General features: G+C 39.4%; 3 protein-coding genes across 12 annotated transcripts in view; 2 read left to right on the top strand and 1 right to left on the bottom strand.

Annotated features, from left to right (window-relative positions):
- The first annotated feature begins 594 nt into the window (after positions 1-594).
- On the top strand, positions 595-19,901 carry EIF2AK2 (eukaryotic translation initiation factor 2 alpha kinase 2). 2 transcript variants are annotated; one of them, XM_074579894.1, is made up of 16 exons: positions 595-1,022; positions 1,457-1,593; positions 3,828-3,942; positions 5,098-5,267; positions 6,072-6,198; positions 7,673-7,755; positions 8,704-8,788; positions 9,250-9,284; positions 9,443-9,577; positions 10,019-10,138; positions 11,529-11,636; positions 13,291-13,483; positions 15,527-15,652; positions 16,204-16,299; positions 18,245-18,307; positions 18,389-19,901. In XM_074579894.1, the coding sequence occupies exons 2-16, from the start codon at positions 1,481-1,483 to the stop codon at positions 18,506-18,508; spliced, it is 1,689 nt and encodes a 562-aa protein (XP_074435995.1). In that variant the 5' UTR covers positions 595-1,022; positions 1,457-1,480; the 3' UTR covers positions 18,509-19,901. The 2 variants fall into 2 exon arrangements, with proteins under 2 accessions (XP_074435995.1, XP_074435996.1); XM_074579895.1 differs by having other exon boundaries at positions 16,277-16,299.
- GPATCH11 (G-patch domain containing 11) lies at positions 7,356-26,445 on the bottom strand. 7 transcript variants are annotated; one of them, XM_074579899.1, is made up of 10 exons: positions 26,346-26,445; positions 25,924-26,056; positions 25,607-25,833; positions 24,659-24,700; positions 24,460-24,580; positions 23,631-23,721; positions 22,383-22,487; positions 21,509-21,590; positions 20,861-20,946; positions 7,356-8,233 (listed from the first exon to the last, which is right to left on the bottom strand). In XM_074579899.1, exons 2-9 carry the CDS (start codon positions 25,968-25,970, stop codon positions 20,891-20,893), a joined length of 771 nt encoding a protein of 256 aa, XP_074436000.1. In that variant the 5' UTR covers positions 25,971-26,056; positions 26,346-26,445; the 3' UTR covers positions 7,356-8,233; positions 20,861-20,890. The 7 variants fall into 7 exon arrangements, 4 of the variants coding, with proteins under 4 accessions (XP_074436000.1, XP_074435999.1, XP_074435998.1 ...); XR_012586127.1 differs by lacking the exon at positions 7,356-8,233 and adding an exon at positions 13,987-14,591 and having other exon boundaries at positions 21,509-21,821; XM_074579898.1 differs by lacking the exon at positions 7,356-8,233 and adding an exon at positions 13,987-14,591.
- HEATR5B (HEAT repeat containing 5B) overlaps positions 23,324-27,458 on the top strand; it is a 62,565-nt gene continuing 58,430 nt past the window's right edge. For 2 of the 3 annotated variants that reach the window (XR_012586124.1, XM_074579890.1), the window contains exon 1: positions 26,412-26,555. The gene's annotated coding sequence lies outside the window, so the exon portion shown is untranslated. Of the gene's footprint in view, positions 23,371-26,411; positions 26,556-27,458 lie in introns of those variants that run through there. The other variant, XM_074579893.1, reaches the window with a different exon arrangement.

A 27,458-nucleotide genomic window follows, 5' to 3' on the forward strand; every position in this document is an offset into this window, starting at 1 on the left:
TTTTTTTCTTAATTTACATCAGTGGTGCAACTTCATTTGGAATGGCTTGTGCTTACTGGTCACCTCATTTAAGAATTCCCACAGGTGTAGGGTATTGGAAGGGTAGAGAAGGTGTCGAAGTGTTGAGGAAAAACTTACAGAGAGAGAATGCAGTAAAATGGGGTGCAATAAAATAATATCCAACCAAAAGGATAGCAACTGAATTGAAAATTGAAAATGTATAAAAGGAAATCCTTTTCGTTACATGCCCTAACTATGATTTGGAATTAATTTCTTTGTGAAGCTGCTGAGGATGAGACCACTGCAGTACGGCAGAAGAGTGGGATACTGATAGGAAGACTAACATCTGCAGCTGTAGTTAACTCTGCCACACTTTGTAAGGGATATGAGTGTTGACCGGATAGTCAGAGAGGGAGAAGGGCTACTAAAAAAATATTTGGATGTATTTGGGAAAAGCTGGGTGCATGACTACTCTCCGCTGTCCCTATAGCTGAGCTGTATGGTGGCTGTACCTGCCTTGTAGCATCTGTAACAGAAAAAGCCAAGAGCTGGCCAGGGAAAGGCCGGCGGGGCAGTGCAGCTGGTGGGCGACACGCCTTTGAGAAGGGACTCGTGTGCGCCGCCGCCCGCGTTTCCCCTAAGGGAAGGGGCGCCGAGCACCGCTGAGGTGGCGGGGGGGTGGGCCCAGCGCGGCTCCCCGCGGCCTCGGCGGTGGCCGCCGCCCGCCCTACCCCATGCGGGGCTGCGGGGCCGCCTCCCGCCCTTTCGGTTTCGCTTCCAGCCGGGGCGGGCGGTGCTGCAGAAACGAAACCGGGGCGGCGCTTGTTTGCCCCGCTCCTCTGCCGCCGTACGACGCCGTGAAGGACGCCGGAGCTCCTGGGGGTCTCGGAGCGCCTGCCACCGCTCGGAGATAACGGCGAGGGGGATCAGGGGATCCCTCCGGTCCCGCCGAGGCAGTCTGCCCGCACCCCGTCTCCAGCGGCGCTCGGCGGCTGCCTCCCGGCAGCCCGGCTTCCTCTGCGGTAGGTGTCACTGAGCCTGACGGTCATCGCCGTTTGAAAGCATGTGTTAAAATGCCCCTTGGTTCCCCTCTGAAGGAATCAATTCTAATTCTGCCTGGAGAATCGTTCCTGGGTTGTTGTCTTTTTTTTTTCTTTTTTTTTCCCCAGGATTCAGTGAATGATTCAGCCTTTTCCTGCCAAGAAATCTGCTAAGAAATCTTATGTAAACAGTAAATTCTCTGCTCTGCTTTCTAAATCTGTTATACCAAGCAATGAGTCTACAAAAATAGTTGAAGATCAAACACTTGGATCAGATGTTAGAATTAGTTTTCTGTGAACTTTGTAGTACTGGCACAGTTTTCTATTTGATAGCACAGTAGTGGCCTGCCAGGATTAGGGGCCATCTCTATACTATGACTGGAGGCACAGACATATCTTTGATTATTGCTTTGCAGAACCTTTTTGAGATTGTGAACGTGATGGAACGTGTGGAACGTGAGTATATGGAGAAGATCAACCATTACTGTCAAAAGAATAAACGTATACTGCATTATGCCGACATCGGGATGACTGGCCCATCTCATGATCCTGAGTAAGTTAACTATGCATGTCAATATACATCGGGACTCTTGATGCAATGAATGGACTGGGTAAAGCTTGCAGTCGTAAAAGTTAATTTGCTGAAAGTGAATATGTGGTGCAAGAGCTGGTTGAAAACGTTAAGTGAGTGGGAGGTGGGTGGGGAAGATGTCATGTGATAGAGTTTGAGGAGAAAACCTATTTCAGAGTTGATGGCCCTTTTTTGGAAAGCAACAGCAATACACGTTACTGGTAACTATATTGTAAGTATGTTATGCATCTCATGAAATCTCTCAGGAGGTGGGGTGGGTTGCAGCAAGTATTTCTGTTTATCTATACTAACTTAAGTGCCTTGATTTTTACTTAGTTTTACGAAGTGTAGAAATTATTTGTGATTTATGTTGATAATTTCTAACCGTAACTTGATGCAAGTCTGTGCTGCTGCCAGAAGTAGAAATCTAGTTGCTATTTTCTCCTCTGTTGCCTTTTGTGCAGGGCCTGGGTAAGAACTGATTTGGCTGAAAACCAGCTATTCATTATTAGGTCATTTGTTATTAGGTTATTAGTTCACTGTGGTGGGTTGACCCCAGGTGGTAGCAAAACCCCCATCTGGCCACTCACTCACCCCAGTGGGATGGGGGAGAGAATCAGAAGGGTGAAAGGGAGAAAAACTTGTGGATTTAGGTAAAGACGGTTTAATAAGTGAAGCAAAGCTGTCCAGTGGAGGGCCACAAAGATGATCAGCGGGCTGGAGCACGTATACTATGAGGACAGGCTGAGAGAGTTGGGGTTTTTCAGCCTGGAGAAGAGAAGGCTCCAGGGAGACCTTATAGTAGTCTTTCAGTACTTGAAGGGGGCCTACAGGAAAGATGGGGATGGACTCTTTATCAGGGACTGGAGCGATAGGACAAGGGGTAACGATTTTAAACTGAAAGAGGGGAGATTTACATTAGATATTTGGAAGAAATTCATTACTGTGAGGGTGGTGAGGCACTGGAACAGTTTCCCGAGAGACGTAGATGCCCCATCCCTGGAGGTGTTCAAGACCAGGCTGGATGGGGCTTTGAGCAGCCTGGTCTAGTGGGAGGTGTCCCTGCCCACGGCAGGGAGGTTGGAACTAGATGATCTTTAAGGTCGCTTCCAACCTGAACCATGCTATGATTCTATGTGCAACCAAAGCAAAATAAAGAATTTACTCACTACTTCCCGTTGGCAGGCAGATGTTAACCCATTTCCAGGAAGGCGGGGCTTCATCATGTGTAATGGTTGCATGGGAAGACAAACATTATAACCCCAAGTGTCTCCTCTTCTTCCTTCTTCCCCCAGCTCTTATTGCTGAACGTGATGCCATATGGCATGGAATATCCCTCCGGCTAGCTGCTCTGTCCCTTCCCAACTTCTCACACACCCTAGCTTACTTGCTGGGGGGCCAGAATGGGGAAAAAGGAGAAAAGGCTTTGATGCTGTGCAAACACTGCTCAGCAGTAGGTAAAACATTGCTGTGTTATGTTTTAGTCCCAAGCCCACAACGCAGCACCATACTAGCTGCTATGAAGAAAGTTAACTGCATCCCAGCCAGACCCAGTACAGCCAGCCCCAAGCTGCATCAGCTCCCTGTTCTGACTCCCGGCGCTGCTGCATGGGAAGTGGTGTGTGCAGTGGAGGGGGAAGGGATCAGTGCTTGAGTGTGGAAGGGCAGGGCTGATTTTTTAGGTTGTTTTTTGGAGCTGCCTTTAAATCCACATCTCATGAAGCACTGCATGTGGTTTTTTGCACTTACTAAGTAGCATACGTAGCAGTGTTTCAAAGGTGAGTATAATATGATGTCTGGATCCATGAAATCTAATCTTTCCTCTCCATACAGTTTTGTAGTGCTGAGATATGTCCCGGTGTTAGGGCTTCACAACCTTGCCTGCAACAATGCTGCCTCATGCATTCTTTTGCTTTTAAAAACTTAAATAATTTTGCTTTTAAAAAGCAGCTAAGCATTTAAAAATACCTCTAGGACAAATAAAGTGCATGCATTTGTGGCTAGGGAGGAAACATTTAAAAAATATTTCTACTAAAGAATTATGATATAATATATTAGGTATAATAGATATTAGATACAATAAAAACACATTAATATCTCCACAGTTAACTTACAGTGCTTTGTAGATAATAAAAAGAAAGTTGAACCTGAAAATGTTATTAAGTATATATGAGACAAAATGCAACAATGTTTTAGAAAAGTTTCCTTCGTTGCAGGTTCACAGTTATGGTTAAAATAGACAATATAGAATATGGTACAGGCACTGGTAAAAATAAGAAGGAAGCAAAAGCAGCAGCAGCAAAAAAAACCTGGGAAATGATTGAGAATGAGGTGAGTAAATTGTATGGTTTCTTTTTTTTTTTTTTGGTAGTAAAGGTTGAAGATGAATCTCTAAAAGTAGTCAATACAATATCATTGTTTTCTTTAATTCGGAAGAGCTTCTAATAATTTATTTAAATTGTCTGTGTTCTGTCTTATTCAGTGCTTTTCTACTTTTTACCACTGAACTGTTTTCCTTGTTCTACTACAAGGTTGGCGTGTAATATCGAGAGTGTTTCCTCCTGCGCTGTTACAGGACGATGAGGAAGTCTATTTGCCTTTGTTAAGCTGCCTTTGTATATCCAGAGTGGACAGTGTTCCTTTTTCATCTTGACAACTGCTCAGTAATTCCATGTCTTCAAAACAGTTGTGCGGGGCATCATTCAGTGTGTCTGTTGCCACTCTGCTAGTAAAATTGCTTGCTTTTGCTTATCTGATTCATCTTTGTTTTCTTGTCATTCTTTATATGCTCTTTATCCCTCCTTGATTTAGTTTAGGTTTGAATTTTTCTCCTTTATTTTCTGCCATGTGTTTTGTGGTAGCCATTCTGTATTTTTCTTTTTGACTAAATGCTTCTTAGCACCTTTTGAGTGAAATCTTTCCTTACCTTTCCATATGCTTTTTACTGTGTCACCATCATTACTTTAACACAATTGCTGCACGTTTGCTGATGTATTTTCAATGCTGCCTAATCGTGAGACAGCTGAAAAGTCCCACTTTGCCTCTTGTATATGCACAGGAGCGTTTGCAGCCTTTGCTAATAGCAGCATCCTGCTGCCGTCCCTTTTCTTGGCTCTGGTCGGGCTGTGAGAAAATTCAGAAGGCAGCATTTGCTTTTTTTTTTTTTTTTTATGAGACATTTCACACCTTGTTGCCTGTCTTTTCTTAAAAGAGGTGGGAGGAGACATGGTGATAAATTGTTAGATACATTGGTGCAATACTTGGAAAACTTGATTTACATTTCTTTGAAAATTCAAAAGGTAATAATTCTGGGTTGGGATGACTGTCCTTTGCCACAAGGGACTCCGTTAATGCAAACTCGGGATTTCTTAAAAATATTTTGAAATGCTGACAAACCTTGCAGCTATATTAGATTGCGTACACTGTTTATTTTAATCTATTTATTAAGTTCAAGTTTTAAAGTTATCTATTTTGTTTGGTTTATAGGCAGAGAGTCCTTCAACTATGCAAGTTGCAGGATTAAATACAAGTCCAGTGACCTTAGCACCTTCACCAGCCACTGACTATGTCAGCCTACTAAATACTTATTCACAAAGGACGTCACAAAAAGTTGATTATCCTAAGAGAAACTGTACTGGAGCCGCCCACGCTCCCATGTAAGATGTACTTTGTCTTGGTACTCGCTTTTAATACTTCTTTGTGTTTACTAACACTACCGTTAGTTACCCTGAGTAGTGTTAGATGAATCTTTAGAAATACAATAAAAATTTGGAGGCAGTCTGTGAATCCACTGGAGCGTCATTAAGATGGTTAAAGAGTTGGAGGATACGGCATAGGAGGAGAGGCTTAGAGGAGTGAGGTTTTTCAGCTGTGAGAAGAGATGGCATGATTATAAAATGGTAGTCAGTGTTGACAAATTGCCAGTTATTTTGGTTGTAGCTCTGGCACCTTTGTGGATCTCTTGGCATGTATTTTGGACACCCCTAAGAACCAATTGCCAAGGAGAGCCCGCTTGTGTCCCCTTCTGTATGTATTGCAGTCAGTGAGTTGTAGAAACATTCCAGTTACTGACAGCTGAGGGATGATAAATAATATCTACGTATTTTAACTCTCCTGACAATATCTGCTGGAAAACTCCCCTCTTCCACTGCAAAAACAGCTACTTTAAAAACTAAACCGCAGGTAATTTGTGCTTGTGGGTGCATACGATATGATGCTTTGAGGAGTTCAACCTTAAAAAGTGCTAAATATTGACTCTCTGAAAATTGGTTATCTTGAAGGCATGTCAAATTAGTTATCTACCATTATTAATTAGATTAAGTGTATATTGGAAATACTGTCCTGAAGATGTATATTTCATATTTCCATTCTGTAATGTCAATTGACTGTAGTGTTTAAAATCATTAAATTAAGACTTGTCATATGTGATCTAAGACTTTATTCCCTGTTGTATTTTACAGGTTTTCTTTTAGCTGTACAATTAGTGGTGTTTTGTATGGAATTGGTACTGGAGCTTCTGTAGCTGCTGCAAGACAAGCTGCTGCAAAACAAGCACTTGAGAAGCTAAATCGCGAAGGCTCTCTAACAGTATGTGCTGTATTTAGCCTTAAGACAGAAGTTTAATTCTTGTAGCTTTATCAACAGGTTTCCTCATTGTATTTAAAAGCATATTCCATGGATTCCACTTAGGAGGGAAACAATCCATATTTTGGTGGGTTGATTGGTCTACAGGACTCTATGGGTAAAATTTATGTTGTGTTTCTATATTCAACTGCTGGATGAAAAAACCCTCACAGTTGATATCTCTGGGTATTTCAGAGTATGCTCTGATATGTTGTCATTCAAGGATCCACATATATTAAAAATTTTTGGATCCTGACTGCTCTAATATACCGGTTGTCTCCTGTGTGAAGTGTTGTTGAGCTGACTGGCTATGAACGTAAATTTTTTACTGCCTTCTGTTGAATCAAAGATCTATTGTGAAATGTGAGCAAGGCAAAAGCAGGAGTGAGAATCAACAGGACTTGGCTTCTGTAGTGTTCCAAGGCAGCATCTAGTGAAGCAATTACGAACACCGGCCTGTGGAGAGCAGAGTTGTTGTCTTCATGTTGGCAATTGTATTGTATGGCTGTTTACGGTGAATTTTAAATGCTTCTTTTATTGTTGGTTTTTAGTTAACCATGTAATTAATGGCCTATTATAGCTCTAGGATCCTTCCTTAATATTTTCCTGTGTTGCGAGCTCATGGGTCTTTGCATTTTCATCGCTCTGAAATTTACTACCTCAAGCAGAACCTCTGTAGCAGTTATTCTAAATTTGGGGTGGGTTGTTTTGGTTTGGTTTTAATTTTTATTAATTCTCAGTGATGTCTGTGTAACAAACAAAATGTAACTAGCAAAAGCCCAGTACTCTGAATTCCAAAAAATGAGTTTTGTTTGTTGTCTATCATTGAAACGTAAATGCTTAAGTTTTTTTTTACTTTTTGTCAGGTTATGGTCCGTAACAATAGTAGGTGTTGCTTTTAATGTTATGTTTATGCTCTTATGACATGGGGGGAAATAAAAAGGGGGAAAGAACCTCCACTAAGTATTTAGGATTAATGGTTTTAGTTGACCCCAATTTAGTAATCCAGGTTTCGCTGAAGACGTTGAATGTCTTTTTGTACAGACTCAGATTTTCAGTTCTGCTGATTACATACACCAAAGCCTATATGTATCTCCTTTTCCACACGGAACATAGCATATGAGGTAAACAACACAGACATTTGCTTTTAATAACTGTTATTCTTATCCTGATTTTTAATAGATCCCAGACTCCACTTCTGCAAATGTGCCTAAATAGTTTCAATATGAGTGGGAAAATGTCTTCAGGGCCCTGTGTCCTCTGGGTGGAAGTTAGGCAGATGCCTTTCTTCTGCAGGGCTTTCAGTGTTCAGCGCAGTTGACAACTTCCATTTAGGACCGTGTAGTCTTCCCTTCCCCCTCTTTGAATGGCATCTTTTGCACTAGGGATTTTTTTTTACATGATTTTGTTAACCATTCTTGGTTTTTCTTTTTTTCAGATGGAAAATGAAAAATCTAACAGCATTTCTACATTTAGTGATCATAGTAATTCCTCTCAAGTGCCAACTCAGTCTGACTGCAAGTAAGCTGGGTTCACTGATAATGTGATAACAAAATGTATTTATTAATCTTAGAGGGTCACGAGATCTATTTCTAAACAAAATCTGTCGTAGTTTCTTTATTGCAGTATAAAGTCATTTAATTTGAGCTTATATTTCTTAGACTTTAGAGGAAAATTTGTTGTACTTCTGCAATTTTATTTGAGTCCTTATGGGTTAGCTTATAATAATTTTAAAGCTTTCTGATATATTTATATTTTGCCATGAGAAGTTTTTTCAGAAGCATTTTTACTGTGATGTAAACGGAATAACCTACCTCATTCAGTAGCATTATTTCATGCCATTTTTAACACACATTTTCCTATTGTGACACTCTTGTGAACTCAGTGTAATTCAATTTTGGTGTTTCCCTGTGCTCCACATCCTGCTTTCTTCTCTGTTTTTTTTTTTTTTCTGTTTTCATTCTCCATAAGTCTTCATTTCCACCAAAGGGAAAATTTGCTAGGCAAAAGAAAATGGACATGCATAAAGTTTCGTTTGTGATTTGGGAACCCTAGGTCAAGTCTTTTGTGTCCAGCAGTTAATTTGACAGTAGTGCCACGACCACTTCTTTTATGTTCTTTGTGTGATTGTAAAGCAAGCTGATAACGTACAGTGCTAGAGGTGGCTGCACTGCCTTGAAATATAAATCTGTATTTAACCTGTTTAATTAAAGGATATAATAGAATATATATCATACAGATATAATGATATTGTATCATAGAAATAAAGTATATTAAAAAATGTTATTGTTTTATTAGTTTTCCAGCATAAAGGTTTGTAGTTTAAATCAGTCATGATTGTTAATGCTTTTTCAGGTTCTGCTTTTAAAAGCTGTGTATTTTTTATGCTTCTTTTTTTCTTATGGCAATCGTTTTATTTATGATTGTGTTATGTTCACCTAAAACTAGTCTATTATTTTTCAATAACAGCAGTATTTGCTCTGAAGTCTCAGCTACAAAGTTGGAAGAAAAAATGAAAGACATGGCAGTATGTGAAAAGCCTTCACCTTCTCAGGTATAGTATGAAAACAGTTTTCCTCATAATTACATTTTAGACACTGAATAGAGCAAGCTTCTTGACAGAGTGTAGCATCAGTTTGTTCCTTTATCCACTAATCACTGGAAAACACACGTGCATTTTTCCTAAGAATGTTCAGTGCTTACTGCTAACCATAATCATTTACTGCTGTACTGTGGGCCCAATTTATGTACTGTTGACCAAACAGGTAGTACTCCCAAGAAAGGGGATGAATCTAAACTCATATTCTTCTGTGGGAAGAATGATGATACCATATATAGCATACGTGAAATATTTTAAGCTAAGATATGGCTTCGTTCTTCTTACATTGTTTATATAATGTATGAACACATTTCTGTACAATTTCTAGATATATTTGCAGAGACATTTTAAACTAAGTATAGTGAAAATATTCAGGATATCTCACTTAGGTGTTTTTTTTTCTCTTTTTCACATAGAGAAACGCAGAAAGTTCTGCCCTGAAACCCAAAAGGTATGTGTTAATTCTAGATTGCTATTTCCCATAAACTATATTGGAAACCACTTAACTGTTTCTATATGTAGCAAAGAAATGCCATCATTGGGAGGTACATTTCTCTTGTCATATATTAGAAAAACAGCTCATAAGTTTTGCTTTTATCCTCATTAAAGAAAATTGGCAGTTAATTTTGATAATGCAAGAAACAAGGAAGAGAAAAAAAAGATGGCAGAGTCAGATGAAAGTTTCACAGATGTGGGCACAAATACCAGTGGGGAGAATCAAAGTCTATACACCGTGAATGAAAGGTAAGAAGGATTATTTTTTTCAAATAAGATCTGCATGGCAATTACAGTATCTAGTGCTCTAGATTTGTTTGTTTCTTTATAATAATACAATGTGGGAAAATACTGCTGTAAAAATAACTTTCAAAGAAAATTGGTATTTGAGATTATTTTTTCTGCGCATTTCAAATATAGTATAGCAACTGACATGCAATGGTATCTAATACTTACAACCAAAAGTAATTTGTATGAAGATGTGAGGGTAATTACCCTACATAGTTTCATGGGTCAGTTTCTGTTGTTTTTTTAATCTTCAAGACTATGATTTAGACCTGTATGGGTGTTGAGTGATCCCCGTAGAATGATATTTCAGCAGATGTATTAGATCTGTCAGGATCACTTTTATATCTTGTAAATTTAATGTTAAGTATACTTGTTATATATATTTTTTATTTTTTTTTTAAGATTTCTTGAGAGTTTTGAAAATATAGAGCCTATTGGCGACGGTGGTTTTGGGAACGTTTTCAAAGCAACAGGAAGGCTTGATAAGAGAACCTATGCAGTCAAACGAGTTAAGTTCACAAAGTATGTACTGTATATTTACTTCTGTTTTTTTTTTTTTTTTTATTTTAGGACAACGTAAGTACTAGGTTTTAGTACTTTGTTTTGACTTTTTAATAACCCTAGGAGCATTTAAGCAATTTGCATTATTAATTGTCCATTCTTTCTGGTAAACCGTTTTCTTTATTTCAAAGTGAAGCTCAAAATGGCATGCAACTTTGCTAGTTTTTGCATGCACTGGAATAATTTCAGATGCATCTGTAAAAAAGTAGAATTATTAAATTCTACTTTCTCCAAACACACTAGTGCTGTTGCTATTAATATTGCAAAATGTGTTTGAAGAAAACCTGCTGATTAATAGAACATTGAAAGCAGCACTGTTACTTTTGATGGGTTACATGGAAAATTTACTTATCAGTAATGCGTTAACGACTGACTATAATTAGGGAAAATAGAGAAAAATGAAAGTAATGCATTTTGTGGTTTGTAATTGGAAAATTCTTTATATAACCCATTATTCTCACACTTTGTTACTCGTCCCTTATAAATCTCAACATAGAATCATAGAATGGTTCAAGTTAGAAGGGACCTTAAAGATCATCCAGTTCCAAACCCCTGCCGTGGACAGGGACACCTCCCACTAGACCAGACTGCTCAAAGCCCCATCCAGGAATGATGATCTTAATCTATTTTTTTTTTTTAAAGTAATTTTCTGTAACCAGTACCTAGTGGAGTATTTTATCAGCAGCTGAAAAACTTTAATTTCTTTTAAGTAATCTATTTGAAAAGTTTCAAGTTGTTGGAGATTCTCGTCCCCTTATATTGTGTAATTGCCCTTCAAATTATTGTGTTCTTCACAAATATATGTTATTTTCATTTGTATTGCAATCCTGAGAACTATACTAAAAAACATTCTACTGATTCTTCAAATAAAGACTGCTGGTCTACTGATGGGTTTGAATTTACTTCACTAGGCGATGTTACAACAAGTAGTGCAGGCCAAACGTAGTAATAGTTCTTCACGAGTGTTTGCACTGATTTCTGTATATGTAAACAAACTTCACAGAGGTGAAAAGAAAAATGGGTGTTTGCTACATTGTGTTTGGCCACCTAATGTAATTATGCATTGCAACTATCTGCTTTTTTCAGCCTTTTTTCGAATGGGGCTTTCATTTCTAATATGGTTAAAACATTTTTGCACTTTGAATAACTGGGCAGATGAAAGAAAACCCACAGAATTTGTAACTACAATTTTGAACTTGTATCGAGGAGAATATTATGTTCTTTTTCTAAATAAATGTAAAAATATCTGTATACTGCTACTTGTTATCATGTCTTTTATTTAACCTAATATTAAGTTTTTATAGGGAGATGCCATTTGATTTTGTTTTTCTTTTTTTCCCCCTTCAAATAGGAATGTACTGCGTGAAGTAGAAGGACTGGCAAAACTTCAGCATGAAAACATAGTGCGGTATTTTTGGAGCTGGGAAGGGTATGACCATGTAATTGATCCATACACAAGGTAACTACAAGATAGTAGTTGGCGCTCACAAACTTGTCTGCCATAGTGAATTTTGTGTTGTAAAAAAAAAGGCTGATGATTGGTTATAGAGCATTATAGAAAGATAAGTGCGTACACATACTTACATACTTCTGTTATGAAAAAAGGCACAGCAGGTCATATATAATTAAGTATATTTGTATCTTATTTTCCTTGATGAATAAGATACAGTATGTAGTTTTATCTTTCTACTTTTTCTTAATATACACAACTTGTTGAATCTATAGAGGAGTGTAAGAGCGCAGAACTCAAAATCTGGGGCTAGAATTAACAACAGAAACTAAAAAATTGTCTGGCAGTTGGCTGCCAAATTCCTGATTGGAAGTTTCCTTTTTTTAGGAAGTACTGGTCAGCCAGTAGCTCTCATAGATTTAATCATTTCTCTAAGTTAGCGTTTTAACCATGATGCCTGGAACATTTTGGTTGTTGAGAACAGAAATACAAAATGGAATGCTCTTTCATTTAAGGTAGTCTTTCAACACTAAGACTTCTGGGAAGACAGTGGTGAGAGTTTTACTCATAAGTTGGATTATTAACTTTCCAAAGCTTCTGTGGTAGGCTTTTTTCACTAGCTGTAAATTCATACCCTTCAGATAGGTTGCCACACTTACCTAAAGTCATAAAATATTAATGGCTTCAAAATTATGGTTGGCGTGATATCTGTTCATTGTGCTCAGTAAGTGAGGAATAAAATGGGGAAAAAAAAGTCTTGTATCAAAACCCATACTGGAGCCTCCATATCACTTACGCGTTTTATATTGAACAGTTATTGGGTAAAAGACAGAAAACAAGTCCTCAAATGTGAGGTCCCAGCCTGGAATTCCACTTAGTGCCCTGACCTCAAGGCTACAGAGAGTCCAGAGCCACTTAATGCTTGGTTTTTTAATGCCTCAGGCAGCTTTATTTCAGGGCACTCAGATCACGCAGTGCAAGGAGGAAAAAGTGGTGCCGCGTCCTCTTCATATTGTCCTTCCCCTCACCAGCTCCAGACTCAGCCTATCCTATGGGCCGATGGTGAGGGAACTCTTATGGAAAGTGTGAGGCTATCGGGTGGGTGAATGTACTTCATCTAGATTTCCAGATCTCAGAAGGGTTTCTCTAACTCGCAGACTGATGTCACGCCACACTACCTTCTTGGAAGGACAGAGGTTGAAAGAATGTCATCATTCTGGGTAGGAGAGAAAGGCTAATGCTGTATTTGTTGAGTAGAATACAGAATACTTGCCAGGGACTTGCAGCAGTTCCTAGAGGGCAAGATGGGAGCCTAGGACAGCGTTATTTCTCTCTGTACAGGATATGCCTCTAGATATGAGGGGACCAGAATTTGAGCACTCAGAAATCTTTCAGTGTGAACGAGGAAGCAATCAAAACGTTGGAATATTCCAGGTGTATGTAGCAAATGAGCAGGGATTCTTTGGCTTGCAGTTCTATCTATTTATAGGATCTAGGATCTTTTGTAAAACCAAGAGACTTGCAGACTTTGTTTTGGGGAAGTCCAAAAATAATAATAATTAACAAAAAGGTTTTTTAAAGAAGAGTAACCTGAGAATCATTGATGGTTTGGGAGGAACTGTAACTTGCCAATTTCAAGATGGTATATGATTTTCTTTTGCAGGCAGATGTCAGACCAAAAAATTCACTGTCTTTTCATCCAAATGGAATTATGTGAACAAGGGCCACTGGATAACTGGATTGAAAAGAATAGACAAAATCAAAAGTATCACAAGATGGCACAAAACATATTTTTACAAATAGTGAAAGGAGTGAAATATATCCATTCTGAAGGGTTAATTCATCGAGACCTCAAGGTAAGTAGGATAGGTCATAAAAAAATTAAACAAAAGTAGTAATTATTGGAATTTCAGAAAATGTTAAATCATTCTAGTCTTTGCTTAGTCTGTTATGTACCCTTGTAGTGTGCCTCTTCTGATATTGCTAGTGATTAATTTTTTTTTCACCAACTGCCTGGACTTCATCCTAAAATCAGAAGGTAAACTGGAGGATCTCAGAATGCAGTAGTTCAAAAGAAATAGTAGTCATCAATTAACAGACATTTTCACTGTATTATGTATTACTGGGTCACAAGACTGCTTATTGGAAAAAGAAATACTAACTTTACTTGATGAAATAATTAAAAGAAAGTGTAAAGTTGAGTCTAGGAAGTTTGCTCTTGCTATATTGTAAAGGGACAGTTTATCTATCCTAATACATACTGTGTTTGATAACAACATACTTCTAATTGCTCTTGTATAACATATGCATACAAATATTTGAATGCTACTTTTTTGGATAGAATTTCAGTTTCTACAAGTGCACAATCATAAAAAGATTTTATTTCAATATAAACATTATAAAGGACAAAGTTGCAAGCCTTCAGGGCTTCATATGCCAGCTGTAATGTTGCTTGCAGAGTTTTAAATCATTTGCTTTGTGAAAAAGTCATTGGTGTGGTGATGTTCCTAAAAACGGCTGTAGTGGGTCACATTAAATGTTGATCTAGGATGCTCTTCTCGTATAGTGGCGAATTCCAAACGACTAGAGAGTATTAGCGCTCAGAGATGACACAGCGATGCTGTCCTTGATGCATATTCCATGGATGCCCCATCCCGGGAAGTGTTCAAGGCCAGGCTGGATGGGGCTTTGAGCAGCCTGGTCTAGTGGGAGGTGTCCCTGCCCGTGGCCAGGGAGGTTGGAAGAAGGTGATCTTTAAGGTCCCTTCCAACTCTAACCATTCCATGATTCTATGATATTCCTTTCCTCTCAAGACTTCCAGTAACCCAAAGTTTGTGGACTGCTTGAGCCAGAGATCGAAATCTTTTGTATTTTGCATTCATAGTGTAGTTCCAGATCATGTTCACGGCCCGCTTTTAGAATCTTCTCTTATGGACAGATACATTCTTATCTTCTAGAGCTTTACTGTAACGAACCACAAATACACCCTAATTATTTTCCCTAGGTGCCTGGGAAAAAGAGGCCTAATAAGTGCCTTTTCTCCTCACCCATTAATTTTCAGCTCTTCCCACACTACGTGCTATGTATTTTCTTGCGCTTTCAGTCCTACTTTATTGCCATCTCAGCTCAATCTCCTACTTTTCCCTATTCCTATGAATCTGCTGCCCCAGTTCCTTATCCATGGCATCTGGCTGTAACCTGCTTCCAAGTCCTATTGCTAACTTGTCTGTCTGCATTTGAATTTTGGAACTTTTCTCCCCACTTTGATCTGCTGTCAACTTAGATGCTTGGACATCTCCGATCTCCATGTCCCAGAATGAAAGCTGCAGGATAGGTTCAAGCTGAGATTAATCCCATTTGTGCCTGGTATGAATGGAGTCTTCAAATAGCGTAGCCAGGTATAGGTACTGTATTAAATGTGCGTGGACATGGCCAAACTTGAACAGAACTGCACTGGGATGCCCTAACTCTGCAATTGACTTAGTACAGATAATCCTGCTATGCCTAGAAGAAACCACGATTTGAGTGGCATTCCATGTGAGTTTAAATGCTTTGCTCAAGTGTATCAAATCCCAGGGCTAGGATTGGAGACTAAAAAGCAGTTCTGAATAGGAAATTTTATATGCACAATGTATTTGAAGAGCGTTAAAGCTTGATACAGTTATGACTGAGCTGGTGGGAAAAATAGTTGCAGCTACTGTGGCATCTACTACTTTAAATTTAGTTTGTGTTTTTAAAAATTAATTGAACGTCTTTCTGTTTCCCACCCCATCAGTTTCTTAATGCTAATTCCTGTGAACAATTATCAAATTTTATGGGGACTACTTCTGTGGCTGATTACACTTGACAATAAACCTTGGTCATATGGTGTTGTGTTTTTTTTTAATATATGTATATAGCCTCAGAATATATTCATATCGCATGAAGATAAAATAAAAATAGGAGACTTCGGTCTTGTGACTTCTGTGGCATACGGGACTCTGACTAGGAACAAAGGAACAGAATCATATATGGCACCAGAACAGGTAATTATCCCACTATATTAGTGTCTCTGTAACTGGATTTGCATTATAAACTCAGCATTGGATGTTCTCAAACCTAATCTAACTAAACCAAGTTGCCTGAAGTTCGCTGGTATGACTGTATACAAGGATAACTGTATTCTGGAGAAAGCTGTGTGCAAGTGTGATTTTATTTCGCTGTGCTAACCTGCAGGGTGAGACTGCGTGCTGTAAGAAATGCTCTTGCAAAACCATGCAGCCATGTATTTCAATTTGGATTTAGGACCTCTGTTCACTGTGGCATTTGAGTCCTCCTATTTGTTTCATTATTTGTGACAGAGAGATATTGGCATGCCTTATCTGTATAGGTCTGTCGAAGTCTTGATTTCAGTGTGTTTTATGTGACATAATAGTAACTATTTAACAGCAGAAAGGGTTAACAACTAATAATAAGATCAAGTAGGGCCAGTCCTGTAGCCTTGGACTGGAAATTTCTACCGACTTAAGATTTTGCTTTAAGATGTGCTGTCCAGTTGGATTTGATGCCTGTATTGTTTTTATTCTCATCTTTGTAGTTTGGGGACAAATACGGAAAGGAAGTAGATATTTATGCACTGGGATTAATTTGGTTTGAAATTCTTTCCGCAGTTAGTCGTCATGAGAAAAGTAAGGTATGTAATCTTTAAATTAAAAAAAAAGTCTCACTGTCACTGTTTTGCCTTGCTGCTGGTATCGCACACTAGAAGTAATCTGTATATCTAAAGTAGTGTCTCTATTTACATCTTCCCCTTGATTCTTTTCTATAAGGGACGTAAATCCTCACACCTTCGTTGAAATGTAATAATGGAAGTAAAGAAATATTACTGGTTTTATTTCACTTACGTCCGAGTGACATACACATTAAAGCTGAGAATGCTGAAGAATAATGTCTAGCAAAAAAGATTTCAAGTTTCTGATAAATCTTTTTGTTTGATCAGAGTATTTGAAGGGAATATTTTTCTAATTTTAGAAAATAAGAATTATGAATGGGAGAGTTTTGTCTCTGCTGTGGTCTCGTCCTCATCGCACAGCGGAGCAAGCACAAAATGTCTATAAAACCCAAACACTTGCAGTTTTCCAAAATGAAAACAGAAGTGATTTGGAATATGTAGCTTTAACCAAAAAATATTTTGCTTCCAAAAGAAAACCAGCGTTACTTAAGCTTCTTTTCAAAAGGTATCTTTTATGTGTGTCCTGGTTTTCTTGGTACTTTGAACATTATTAGTGTAACAGCTCATATGCTCAAACCTACATATTTGTAGGACGGCAATGTAGCTGCTGAGTATCTTGTCTGAAGTAATTGTAAGATCTATGTACATGGCTGGACCCAGAAGCTCTCTAACACTGTTAGCTTGGTCCTTTCGCCAATAAAACCATACCGATGTGTCTGCTCCACTCGCAGGTTCAACTTGGCTCTGTTTAGCTAAGACATCTTGTTCCTGCTTACAGCTGACTGTGCAAATGTGTCCACAGTCCCACAGTATTTACAATGAAAAGGGCAAGACCAATGATTTAGTCTCATTTCCATAAAGCATAAAAATCTCGTGTCTGTAGGCAGGCGGGGAGGTCAGGTGGATGGAAAGTCTTAGGATGGTCTTCAGCTGCTCCATTAGCTTAAAAAATAATTCCACTTAACGGAGCATGATAAAACTCTATTGTATGGTGTTGTCAAGCCCTGCTGAAAGAACGTAATACAGAAGTGAAGGTGATGGTTATGAGCTGAGTAACTGGTTCAGCTGATGATCACCAGCAGGTAGGGTCACAGGCCTAAACCTACTGCTGAAGAGTAGGAAAAAACTTGAAGTTGATAGGAGCTGTTATTTTATTGAATGCAAGGAGTTGCTAAGCCAGGCTATAGCATCCATAAGACTAGCTAATGATTCAGGATGCATAGCGAAGTGCGCAAGAATATGCCCGTCGTCATCTTCAGGCACACATTACACTAGTTAACAGCAAAGTGAATGATGTGGACTGCTCTGTTTACCAGAAAGCCACATCATGTGGAAAAACATAGCTGTTACCCAGAAACAATTTCTGAAAGCATATAATTAGAAATTCTCTATATGTTAGTTGCGTTGAACTCCACATAGCAGTTTCTGCAGACACAGAAATAAGTGTGTGGTACTGATGAACAAGGTAAAAGGAGGAAGTAACCTGCTTGGCTTGCAAATAGTAACATCCAAAGTAGGACATGCAGTCGTCTTGCCTTTTTTTTTTTTTTTTTTTGTGTGTGTAATGTGGTAAGAGGATATAAACCCACTACTTTTAAATTAAGGGAAGAAGGATAAAGCTTCTGAAAGAGAAAGCATTGCTGAAACAAACACATCATTGTAGAGTGTGAAACTTTTAAGCTTGAAAAGGAACAACAGTTGATGAAAAGACCATAAAACCAAAACAAAGTACAACTAAATGGAATAAACTTTCAAACTGTTCACAGTTACTTTCTTTTTGAAGCCTCACCTTTTTTGTAGACTTGTATTTTCCTAAATACTTCAGTAAATTATATGGGTCATACAGTGAGATGCAAAACATAATCAGTGAAAACATACTAAAACTGTTCTCTCTTATGAATTTCAGATATGGGAAGATGTTAGAGAAGGTAATCTTTCAAAGAGCTTCACCAACCGCTTTCCAACAGAGGTATGGGATGTTAATACATTATTTCAGTTAGTTTATTTACTCATAAAAAATAATTTATTGACATTTAATTTCTTTTTGCAGGCACCCATAATCAAAAAGATGCTTTCAAAAGACGCTTCAGGAAGATACTCTGCATCTGAAATACTTGACTTTTATGAGTGTGCTCAGAAAGTCAACTCATTTAAAACTCATACTCGGTAAATGCCCTTTAAGGCTTTCAGACTGCATTTAAATCCAGAGTTTGATGTCTGTTGAAACTGATGAAATAATCATAAATGTCAGAAGCAACAAGACGACTTAGGATATGTTTTTCTGTTGGTGTTTCACCTTCCTGCCATTGAGGAGCTCCTCAGCCAAAAGGGTCACATCACCATTCACGCCCGTCAGCTGCAGACTAGGACAGCGTACTTCTGCAAGCAATCACTTGCGATTTTTAGCTGGAAACACAGGTTGTGGATGAGCTGAACTATATTGTACAATAAGTACAGGAACCTAGTCCTTGTCTCCTAGAAGATTAAGTCGATGTGATGCTAACTGGCCTGTGCCAGATCCCTGTATGCATGCTCTTAACATGTGCTGCATCCATTATCAATTGGGATTATCTATTGCTTTCCATGGAAGAAGCACTGTCTTGTGGTATGTGACTCAAACCTTTGAGTTGTTCAGTGATGTTTTTAATAATTACTAAAATGCTCCCATTAATACCAAGACTAATTTTGGTAGAAAAGACACTAGGAATAGGCGTGGGTTATTCTTCACTGAATTTCAGTTCTTTAAGGTGAACTTTCTTATCTCTATGCACTTGTTGAACACCTAGCACCTTCAGTGCTGTAGAATTTAAAAATACATACTTTTAAAGTAAGCATTCCTTGAGAATTTAAGTGTTAAGCATTCAGCTTCTCAGAAATCTAGTTTACATTTTTTTCTTAAAATTTTGAAAACCTTAGGTTTTGGGGTTTGTTTGGTTTTTTTCCTGAAAGGAATACTTAAGGTGCTTTTTAATACAGGGAAACTCTCCAGTTTCCTCAGCAGTAATCATTTTAAATCCTGTGCTGAGAGAGCACCTTAAACATTCTCTCCCATACTGCTAGGTTTTAATTCCTTATTGTAATACTGAGGCATGCCTAACTTTTAACAAGTGTACTGAATACCTCTGATGGCCTTACTGTCAGCCTCAAAAAAGGTAGCAGCAGTTTGTGTGTTACTCTTTAGTTATATACTTCAAAGAGTGCCGACTTGCCTGGACTGGAAGAATTGTGTGTGTGGTAGTGGGGAACAGGGAGAAAAGACAGGCACATTCATCCTTCAGATGCTTGTCTTTGAGCTGTGTTCTGTCAAACTATTCATGCCATGGAACCCACATACCTCCATAAAGGCAAATGAACAGAGATTTCTAAGAAGAAAAATAGCTACTATGTGTAGTAAAGTAAAGTACTGTATGCTTTTTCTGAAGCGTTAAATGGGTTTAAAGTGGGTGCTTGGTTAAAAAGATTAATGTAAATGAATGCATAGTAACTTTTACATTCTTATGAAAATTATGGATGATCTCTTGAAAGTATTTGTTTCTAAATAAGAATCTGATTTTACATCCTTTTGTAAAGCCTGAAGTTGTTTTTTTTCACTCCCTATCATGAATCACAAATACATTGAGCATTTCACTGTTCTGGACTAACAAGTACTTCCTCGCACTGGTCAAGATCTGAGAGAAATGATATCCTGACACAAAATACCGCTAGTTCCGCTTCCTCTTCCCTGCCACCCATAAATCTACTCTTATAATACGAAAATTGGTATATGACAAACTTTGGCTGGGTATCCTTTAGAGATCTTGGACAGAGCACCCATATACCATCACATTCTTACTGTTAAGTAATATTGAGCTTGTTCCAGTAGTTCTTGATACCTTTTTTTTCCTAGTATTTGTATACTTCAGCAGTATCTTTCTATTAGTGACTGTTTACAGTAGGAACTGCTGTTCCCTAAAAATAAAGGTCCATTAAAATGTATTTTTTTTATAATATTTAAAAAAACCAAACAACGCAACAACACAATCTGGTACTATTTAGTTATGCAAAATGTGCACTTTTACATACAACAGAATATTGGTTCCAATAACATCACTGTAATGTTTCACAAGCTTTTTTCCCCCCCACCCCCAGGTCTAAGGTAGTAAGGAAAAAAAAAAAAAGCTGATGTTTAGTCACCTTTGTAAAGAGGAAAAAAACCCTGTTTAACACATTATACAACAGAGTAACTAGCCAATATTTATTCCCTTACTCAAAGTCAAATTTTATTATCAGCTGATCTTGTTCAGTTGGGCAGGGCATAACCAAAGACTGTGGAAGGCTTAACCTGCCTCTCAATTATGATACTTCAATTATAAATGCAAAGTTTAAATTCCTATTAAATTGTGCATCAAGCAGAAAATCCACAAGATGCTTCAGAAATGTGAGTTTAACCTGTCAACATAACTATTCTTCTGCATACATTGGTGTGAATTCTTTAGTATGGCACAGCTCTGAAACTTCAAAAGATATTATGAACTATACATACTTATCTAGGACTCCTTCGTTTAGAAACATTTTACTCATGATCTGCAGCACTGTTTCCAGGGCAGTTTGAAGATAAGTCTTCAGAGTCTACAGGATAAGCAGAAAAGAAGTGAGCAATTCCAACTCAGAGGAAGGGGGGGGGGGGGGGGAAAAGTTGCTAGAATTATTTGAGGAATCCACTTAAAGCAGATTAAATAGAATTCAAGAAGGTTTGCAAGTTATTAATTCCAAACTTTGTTTTAAAACAGTGAACACAAATTCTGCCCTCTTTGGTGCAGTGAAATTGGATAGCGTTCTGTTTCAGAAACAACTACAAGCTTTCACAGCTTTTTATGGTACTAGTTTTAAGATGTGAATTTTGTTTTCTCAAAATTTATATGAATACCAATTCAAATAAATGCCAGTATGATTGGGTTTTTTTTGTTTGTGGGTTTGTTGGTTGTTTTTTTTTTTTTGTGCGTGTATGTAAACACCTAAAAACTGGCTTATAATCAAAACGTCCAAAGCTTCCTGCAAAAAACAGCAGCCTGGAAGGGAAAATTTGCCATGTAGGTTTAAAAGACTGCAGTAACAGAGAAACATAAAGGATATATTGTGCTATTTGAGTCTAGCTGCATAAGCAAAGTAAAACACTTAAGTTTATTCTCACCTTCGTAGGTTGTTCCACACCAAATGCAATAAAAGTGTTCTTCTCTCAAATAGGCAGTCAGGATGTGTAGCTTTTCTGATACCTAGAGATATGTACAGGTATGCGATGACGTGGGGCTCACGTGACATAAAACAGTTTAAGCTACTAACTTTGCTAAAACAGATTGTTTAACTTTTTGCTATGGAAAAGCTACACAATGCTCAGTCAGGCATGAAGTTTCCCAAATTTGTAGCAGACGGTACAGGAATTCATGATCTCTGGAAAGTTAATGGCTGTTGTTTGCTCATCCTTCTTTCCAGCTAAGAACCCTGCACTGAAGAGAGAGAGAAAAATATTACCTAGCTACCTTATTTCAAGTATATGATATTTTTGGTGGAATTTTTCACTCCTAATCTCTGCAAATCAAACACACGAGGCAACCAACAGCTGGATAATCTATTTCTCAAAAAACGTGACTTTCCAGTGTCCATCTCAAGCTAATCTGTGAAGCATTTTCAGAAATTACTTAGTGATTCTAAAATACAGCCTAAGACATGAGATGAGGCATCCAAAATTAAAACTCAAAAAGCAAGTAACTTTGATCTTGCATATCTTGGCTAAGACACAAAAATGTTTACAATTTCTAGGCTACTCTTCCAAAGATCAGCTTCAAATCAGAGAAGCAATAAAACAGTGGTTTAATGTTTTATATTTTGTCATGTAACTGCTATAAAAATCACTGCTTTAAGATTGCAAAGAGGCCATTCACTACAGCTTGAAGAATGACAGGTAAACATACATCCTTTATACATGTATGTACATATACATACATATTTTTTAAAGGAACATTAAATTTAATTCTGAATCAAGCCATTAGTTTAGTTGCAGAGCTTACACTTAAGTCTGTGCTTGTGCATTCATCTTCCTTGTCTTCCTCATCCTTTTTGTCTTCCTCCTCAGGTTCTAGCCAATACCAAGTCTCCTTGGGAACATCAATATCCTTAAATAATGAAGGATTTAAATGAAAATTATCTGCCTTTGTAGGTTTTCTTGTAAGACGATCGATAAAAGCAATTTCTAATAGGTGACGTTAAGTTTTAAAACTTTCCTGTATAGTATAACCAAGAAGCTATAGTGTGAAGCTAAGTACAGCCATCCACAAGTTATTCACTTTTTTTAAAACAAGTAAATGCATGCCAACATTAAGTTCTATTCCACTTATGTTCAGTACGTGTAAGGCTACACAGCAACATAATCACACACCAAGGCTGTGAACAGATACCCTTTCTTATCGGTTGAAGATATGCTGCCCCAAGTTATTTTATCAAGAGATCACACAGTGCTTCCTAATCTACCTCAGGTAAAGTTAAAGGAAGAAGAGTCACCAAAGATGATCTAAGCTAATTCAGCTGACTTCATATGAAGCAGACTAAGGAGTATCAATCTCAGCAGAACTTCCGGGCAGTATTAACCTCTACGTTAGAGGAAAGAAAAATAGTTCAAGTGGCAAAAATTTATAGCAGTTCACTGCTGTTACCCCTGTTATTCTTTGCAGGTGGAAGGTACTTTGTTTTGGCTTCGTTTTTAATTTAAATGCTTCTTTGGTGAATCTACTGATTCCCTCAGTGATGATCTCCATTCTTGGAGATACTTAAGAGCTGTCTGGACATGGTCCTGGGCAACCTGCTTTAGGGGACCCCGCTTGAGCTGGGAGGGTTGGACAAAATGACCTCCAGAGCCCCTTCCAACGTCAACCATTCTGTGATGATGTTGCTCCCTCACTTGACGCAAACAGCACTGTCATTTTGGACAGCCTGACATCGGCTACTGAAAGATATGCCAACAGCTCAAATGTAATCGCAAGAACGCAGGAGCAAAACCAGGTGAGCTCTCATGATGCAAATCAACACAGGTCCTCACATAAGTTAGCAGGAGGTTAATATACACCTTCAAATATCTTAATGGTGCTAATATATAATTTGAAAATTTTTAAAGGACTGAAGTGTTGCCAAACATCAAGACTTGAGGCTAGTTAATCCCACAATTTTAGAGAACTTCCAAGAATTAAATCACTACTTTGTTTGTAGCATGTATCTCTAACCTATAAGCCTTCCTTCCAACCCCCACAAAAAACAGGTCTCACTTTTTGCATATCTAACTGCTGGCAGGCCCTCTGGCTTTTTCGGAGGTCCCCTTCCATCTTACGTTCTTCTTGTTTGTTTTTGAATCTTATTCTGTTAAGAAAAAGTAGACAGCTAAAATAAACAGGCAGACAAACAGTGAGATTCATTAGTCGACAGTTTTTCTAAAATAGAATTAGTAAGGCTAGAATCTTAGACTTTCTATCAGATCAGGACAATGCTGAAGTTAAGAAGTCCTTCTGATGTTGTTTCTGTGGGAGCACACACATATTTCTTGGGAATTATACCTTCAAGGCATTGCTTTTTTAATCACACTACACCAAGCACCATTTCTTCATCGGGTTTTCATGAGATATGAAAAAAGTGGTTCATTAAACATCTGCAAAATACACAGCCTTCCCTAGGCTTTCCTTCTCCACATAGAACAAGCAAATCAGGAGAAAATAAAAAGCAATACCTAAACCTAAACAAATTTACTCTGATTTTTAAAACCATTGTAGCAACATTGCTCAGGATTATCTGTGGATTTTATATTAAAAAAGATGACATGGTTCTCCAGCTTAAAAAGTAGCAAATGACTTAAGAAAAGTTAGTATGCATATTGTTTACATTATTAACATTAACAAAAATAAATGATGCAGCACACACTTTTAACCTTACAGTATTCATCTGCTTTTGCTTTAGAACGAGAAATAATTACTCTGTACTTTAACTCTTACCTCTCACTCAAAACATTCAAAAATAGTAACACATTGAAAGAAAAACCAAACTTAAAGCATCATAAGGCTCGTTGTTTAGACATTGCTTGGAATATCAGTTACATCATTTCACCTGAACTGATCTGCAGCTTGTTCATTTGCTTGTTTTTTCATATGGAGTTTTTGTCTATAGTTTTCCAGTTTTTCTTCAGCTTTTCGCTTTTTTAATTCGTCATGACCAAGCCCACTTCTGCCTATGTAAGTTCAAGAGATGAATGTAAGCAGTTGAGAAGCTCCAATACCAAACTAAGAAATTAGGAAGTATCACAAACCTGTTTTTATGTTCAGAGGAATAGGTTCAACAATGCCTTCTCCTGTGAGAGAAAAATAGGTGAATTTAAGAAATTGGGTCTTTCTCAAACTATGATTTGTGCAGTACATTCAAGGAGGCAAGCCGCTTTTGCCATTAAATATGTACATTTTCTTGTAATATTGTTGCCTGGAAGTTGAAAAAAATGTCCAATTAATGTACATTTATTGCGTTACAAAGGACCCAGCTGAACTGAAACTCCCTCTCTTCTTTAGCCTGTCTGCTGGATCGCTATATACCTTTTCCAGGACGCTACCCAACTGAAAGAAAATGGTTTTCACTTGACAGGTGGGATGAAGACTGTGATGAAGACTGCTTTGTTACAGCTTTCTGTAGCATTTTTCATTCTGGAATCTCACAACTTAACAAAGATGAAGAATAAAAATAGCTTGTCTGGGCCAGTTCATTTGCCGATTGTCTGCTAGAGACACGCTGAACTGGCACAGTAGTTATTGTTTTACTCATTTTACTTCACCTATTAAGGCTTCATAAGGGTAGGCCAGTGTGCACCATTTCTTCTTCAGAATCCAAATATAAATCCAAAGGGAGGGGTTGACTATTTTTTGGAACACTATTAGCTTTGCAAGGCCATCAAAACATCCTTAATCCAATTCCTGTAGGCATGCACCTACGGAAGTGCATTTATTGAGCAGCAAATACCGCCGCTTCCCTTGCATCTCTTGATAGGCCGTACCATTTTCATTTCAGTTTTTAGAGATTTACTCTCATCTTTTCTTCTGACACTCCTAGTCTGGCCCAAACCACGACGCATGTTCACAGTTCAGTAACGCTAGGGCTCTCAGAGAGGCATCTATTGGCCCTATCTACAAATGAAGGGGCAGCTACAGTCTATAAAATATGAAAGTACACCTGAATATAGGCACACGCTTCAAGACAGTGACAAGCTTACCGCTTTTGCCAAGGGCCTGGCCGCTTTTGTAGCCCATCTTCTGGAGCAAAGCAAAACCCTTGTTCTCATTGCCCAGTGCACTTTGCAATACCAAGTCACGTCTCTCCTTTTCTTCTTCTTTTATACTCTTTTGTCTGTTCTTCTCATTGGCTTCTTTTTGCTTTTCTTCTTTCTGAATAGCTTCCTTCATCCGTCTCACCATGGGCAAGCCTGGCCTTACATCCTGTCTAAGAGTTAATTCCAGTAAATATTAGGACTATTTTTTAAATATGCGTACAATCACTTAAGAGGGAGGGAAAAAAGAGCCAACCACTTACTTAATAAATAAATCGGACATGTAGTCTTCCTCTTCATCTTCCTCCATCTTTAGCACGCATGCCCTGTTCCGACCCCTTGCCTATGAACTCCGTCAATCCGCTTTCCCACGCATTTTATTTCTCTGCGGGTCGCCTGAAACGCAGAACCCGCAAGAAAAACTTGCCGCTCGGGTCTGCTGCGCTCGGTAGGCGGCCGGAGGCTGAAGGGGTACGGCCCCGACGGAGGAAAACAGGGAAACCCGAGGGTCGCTGGGCCCTGCCCCCACCCCGGGACACCCGCCCCAGCCTTCACGCCCACCGCGCGCTTTTCCGGGCTCCGCTACCGCCGACGGCCACGACGCCCCTCTGTTCCCCGGAACCCTCCTCGCGCTGCCAAGGCGCCTGTAAAGCCGGGGGGGAGCTGAGGGGACCCGCGCACTCACCTGCCTCCGCTCGCCTGGCCCGCTCGGCTCCCGGCGCCTGCGCACCGCCCCCGCCCGCCGGCGCCTGCGCGCCTCTTGCTTCCTGCTGCTCGGCCGCCGGTACCTCCGCGCTGCCGAGGTGCGTCGGGGGCCGGGCCCCGGGCCTGGGGGTAGAGCCGCCGGTGTCCCTCGCCGCCGCGCTCGGAGCTGGCAGGGCGCGGCCGCCACACGGTAGGAGCGGCGCGCGCGCGCCGTGACCGTTAACGGCGGCGGGCGGGCGGTGTCGGCCCGGCCCGGGCCAGGGGAGCTGCGGCGGAGCGGGGGGGTGGGTCCGCGGCTTCACCTCCGCGGCTCGGCGCCGCTGCCCTGCCGGCTCCGGCTGCCCCGAGAGTGGAGGGAGAGGCGGCGTGCGGGGGGTAGGTGGGGCGTGTGTCGGTGTGTGTGGAAGGCAGCGCGCTTCTGGCTGGCTTCGGGCGCGATTCCCCTTGCTGAGGGGCTGCCGCTGCTACGCGGCCTTGAGGCGTTGACTTCTGGAAGGGTTTTTGACCCGGGCGAGGCGCACTGGGAGAGGAGCTACAGCTGGTTAACGTAAGCGGTACAGGCAGAGGGACCCAGGCGCAAAAAGCCTTTTCACCTGAGGCGGTTCTTCAGGGGGATGGCACTGCTCCTAAACTTGCCCGGTTTTCAGCTTTCTCAGTCTGCTGAAGTGCACGCATGATGGAGATCTAAATAGTTCTTATGTGATCTAATAAAAATAAAAAAACCCAAAAAACCCATGCAGCTGGAGAATAGAAAGGAACTCTAGTTCATCTGAATGTTTTATAATCTCTACAGTGCTTCAGCATAATTTACTGGGTGCTATTTGACTTTGGTAGGCTTTTGCGCTGCATCCTGTGGGAGATAACGGTGTATTTATTGTTTGTAACATGTACAGTAAAACCCAGCCCTTGCCAGAATCCGTAAAACTTGGTAGGCATTTCTTGCTGATTTTTGGAGCAAAAGTTTGGCCAGTGTAGGTGAGTTTTGGGTTGCCTGCATACATAGCTGTATGTTAGACTCTGAGTCTTCAATTAGTCACCATCCCTAGAAGTATTTAAGAAACGTCTAGATGTGGCATTTCAGGGCATGCTCTAG

The sequence above is a fragment of the Larus michahellis genome, chromosome 3 (genome assembly GCF_964199755.1).
Source record: "Larus michahellis chromosome 3, bLarMic1.1, whole genome shotgun sequence".
Classification (NCBI taxonomy): Eukaryota; Metazoa; Chordata; class Aves; order Charadriiformes; family Laridae; genus Larus; species Larus michahellis.

Excerpts from the sequence above, each read along its gene's own strand:
- EIF2AK2 (XM_074579894.1), top strand. The coding sequence starts at position 1,481 with ATGGAACGTGTGGAACGTGAGTATATGGAGAAGATCAACCATTACTGT. Across the intron at positions 5,268-6,071 it reads GGAGCCGCCCACGCTCCCAT|GTTTTCTTTTAGCTGTACAA; the intron begins GTAAGATGTACT and ends TGTATTTTACAG. Across the intron at positions 15,653-16,203 it reads CATATATGGCACCAGAACAG|TTTGGGGACAAATACGGAAA; the intron begins GTAATTATCCCA and ends TCATCTTTGTAG.
- GPATCH11 (XM_074579899.1), bottom strand. The coding sequence starts at position 25,970 with ATGGAGGAAGATGAAGAGGAAGACTACATGTCCGATTTATTTATTAA. Across the intron at positions 25,834-25,923 it reads ATGTCCGATTTATTTATTAA|ACAGGATGTAAGGCCAGGCT; the intron begins GTAAGTGGTTGG and ends ATTAACTCTTAG. Across the intron at positions 21,591-22,382 it reads GCACAAGCACAGACTTAAGT|GTATCAGAAAAGCTACACAT; the intron begins GTAAGCTCTGCA and ends ACATATCTCTAG.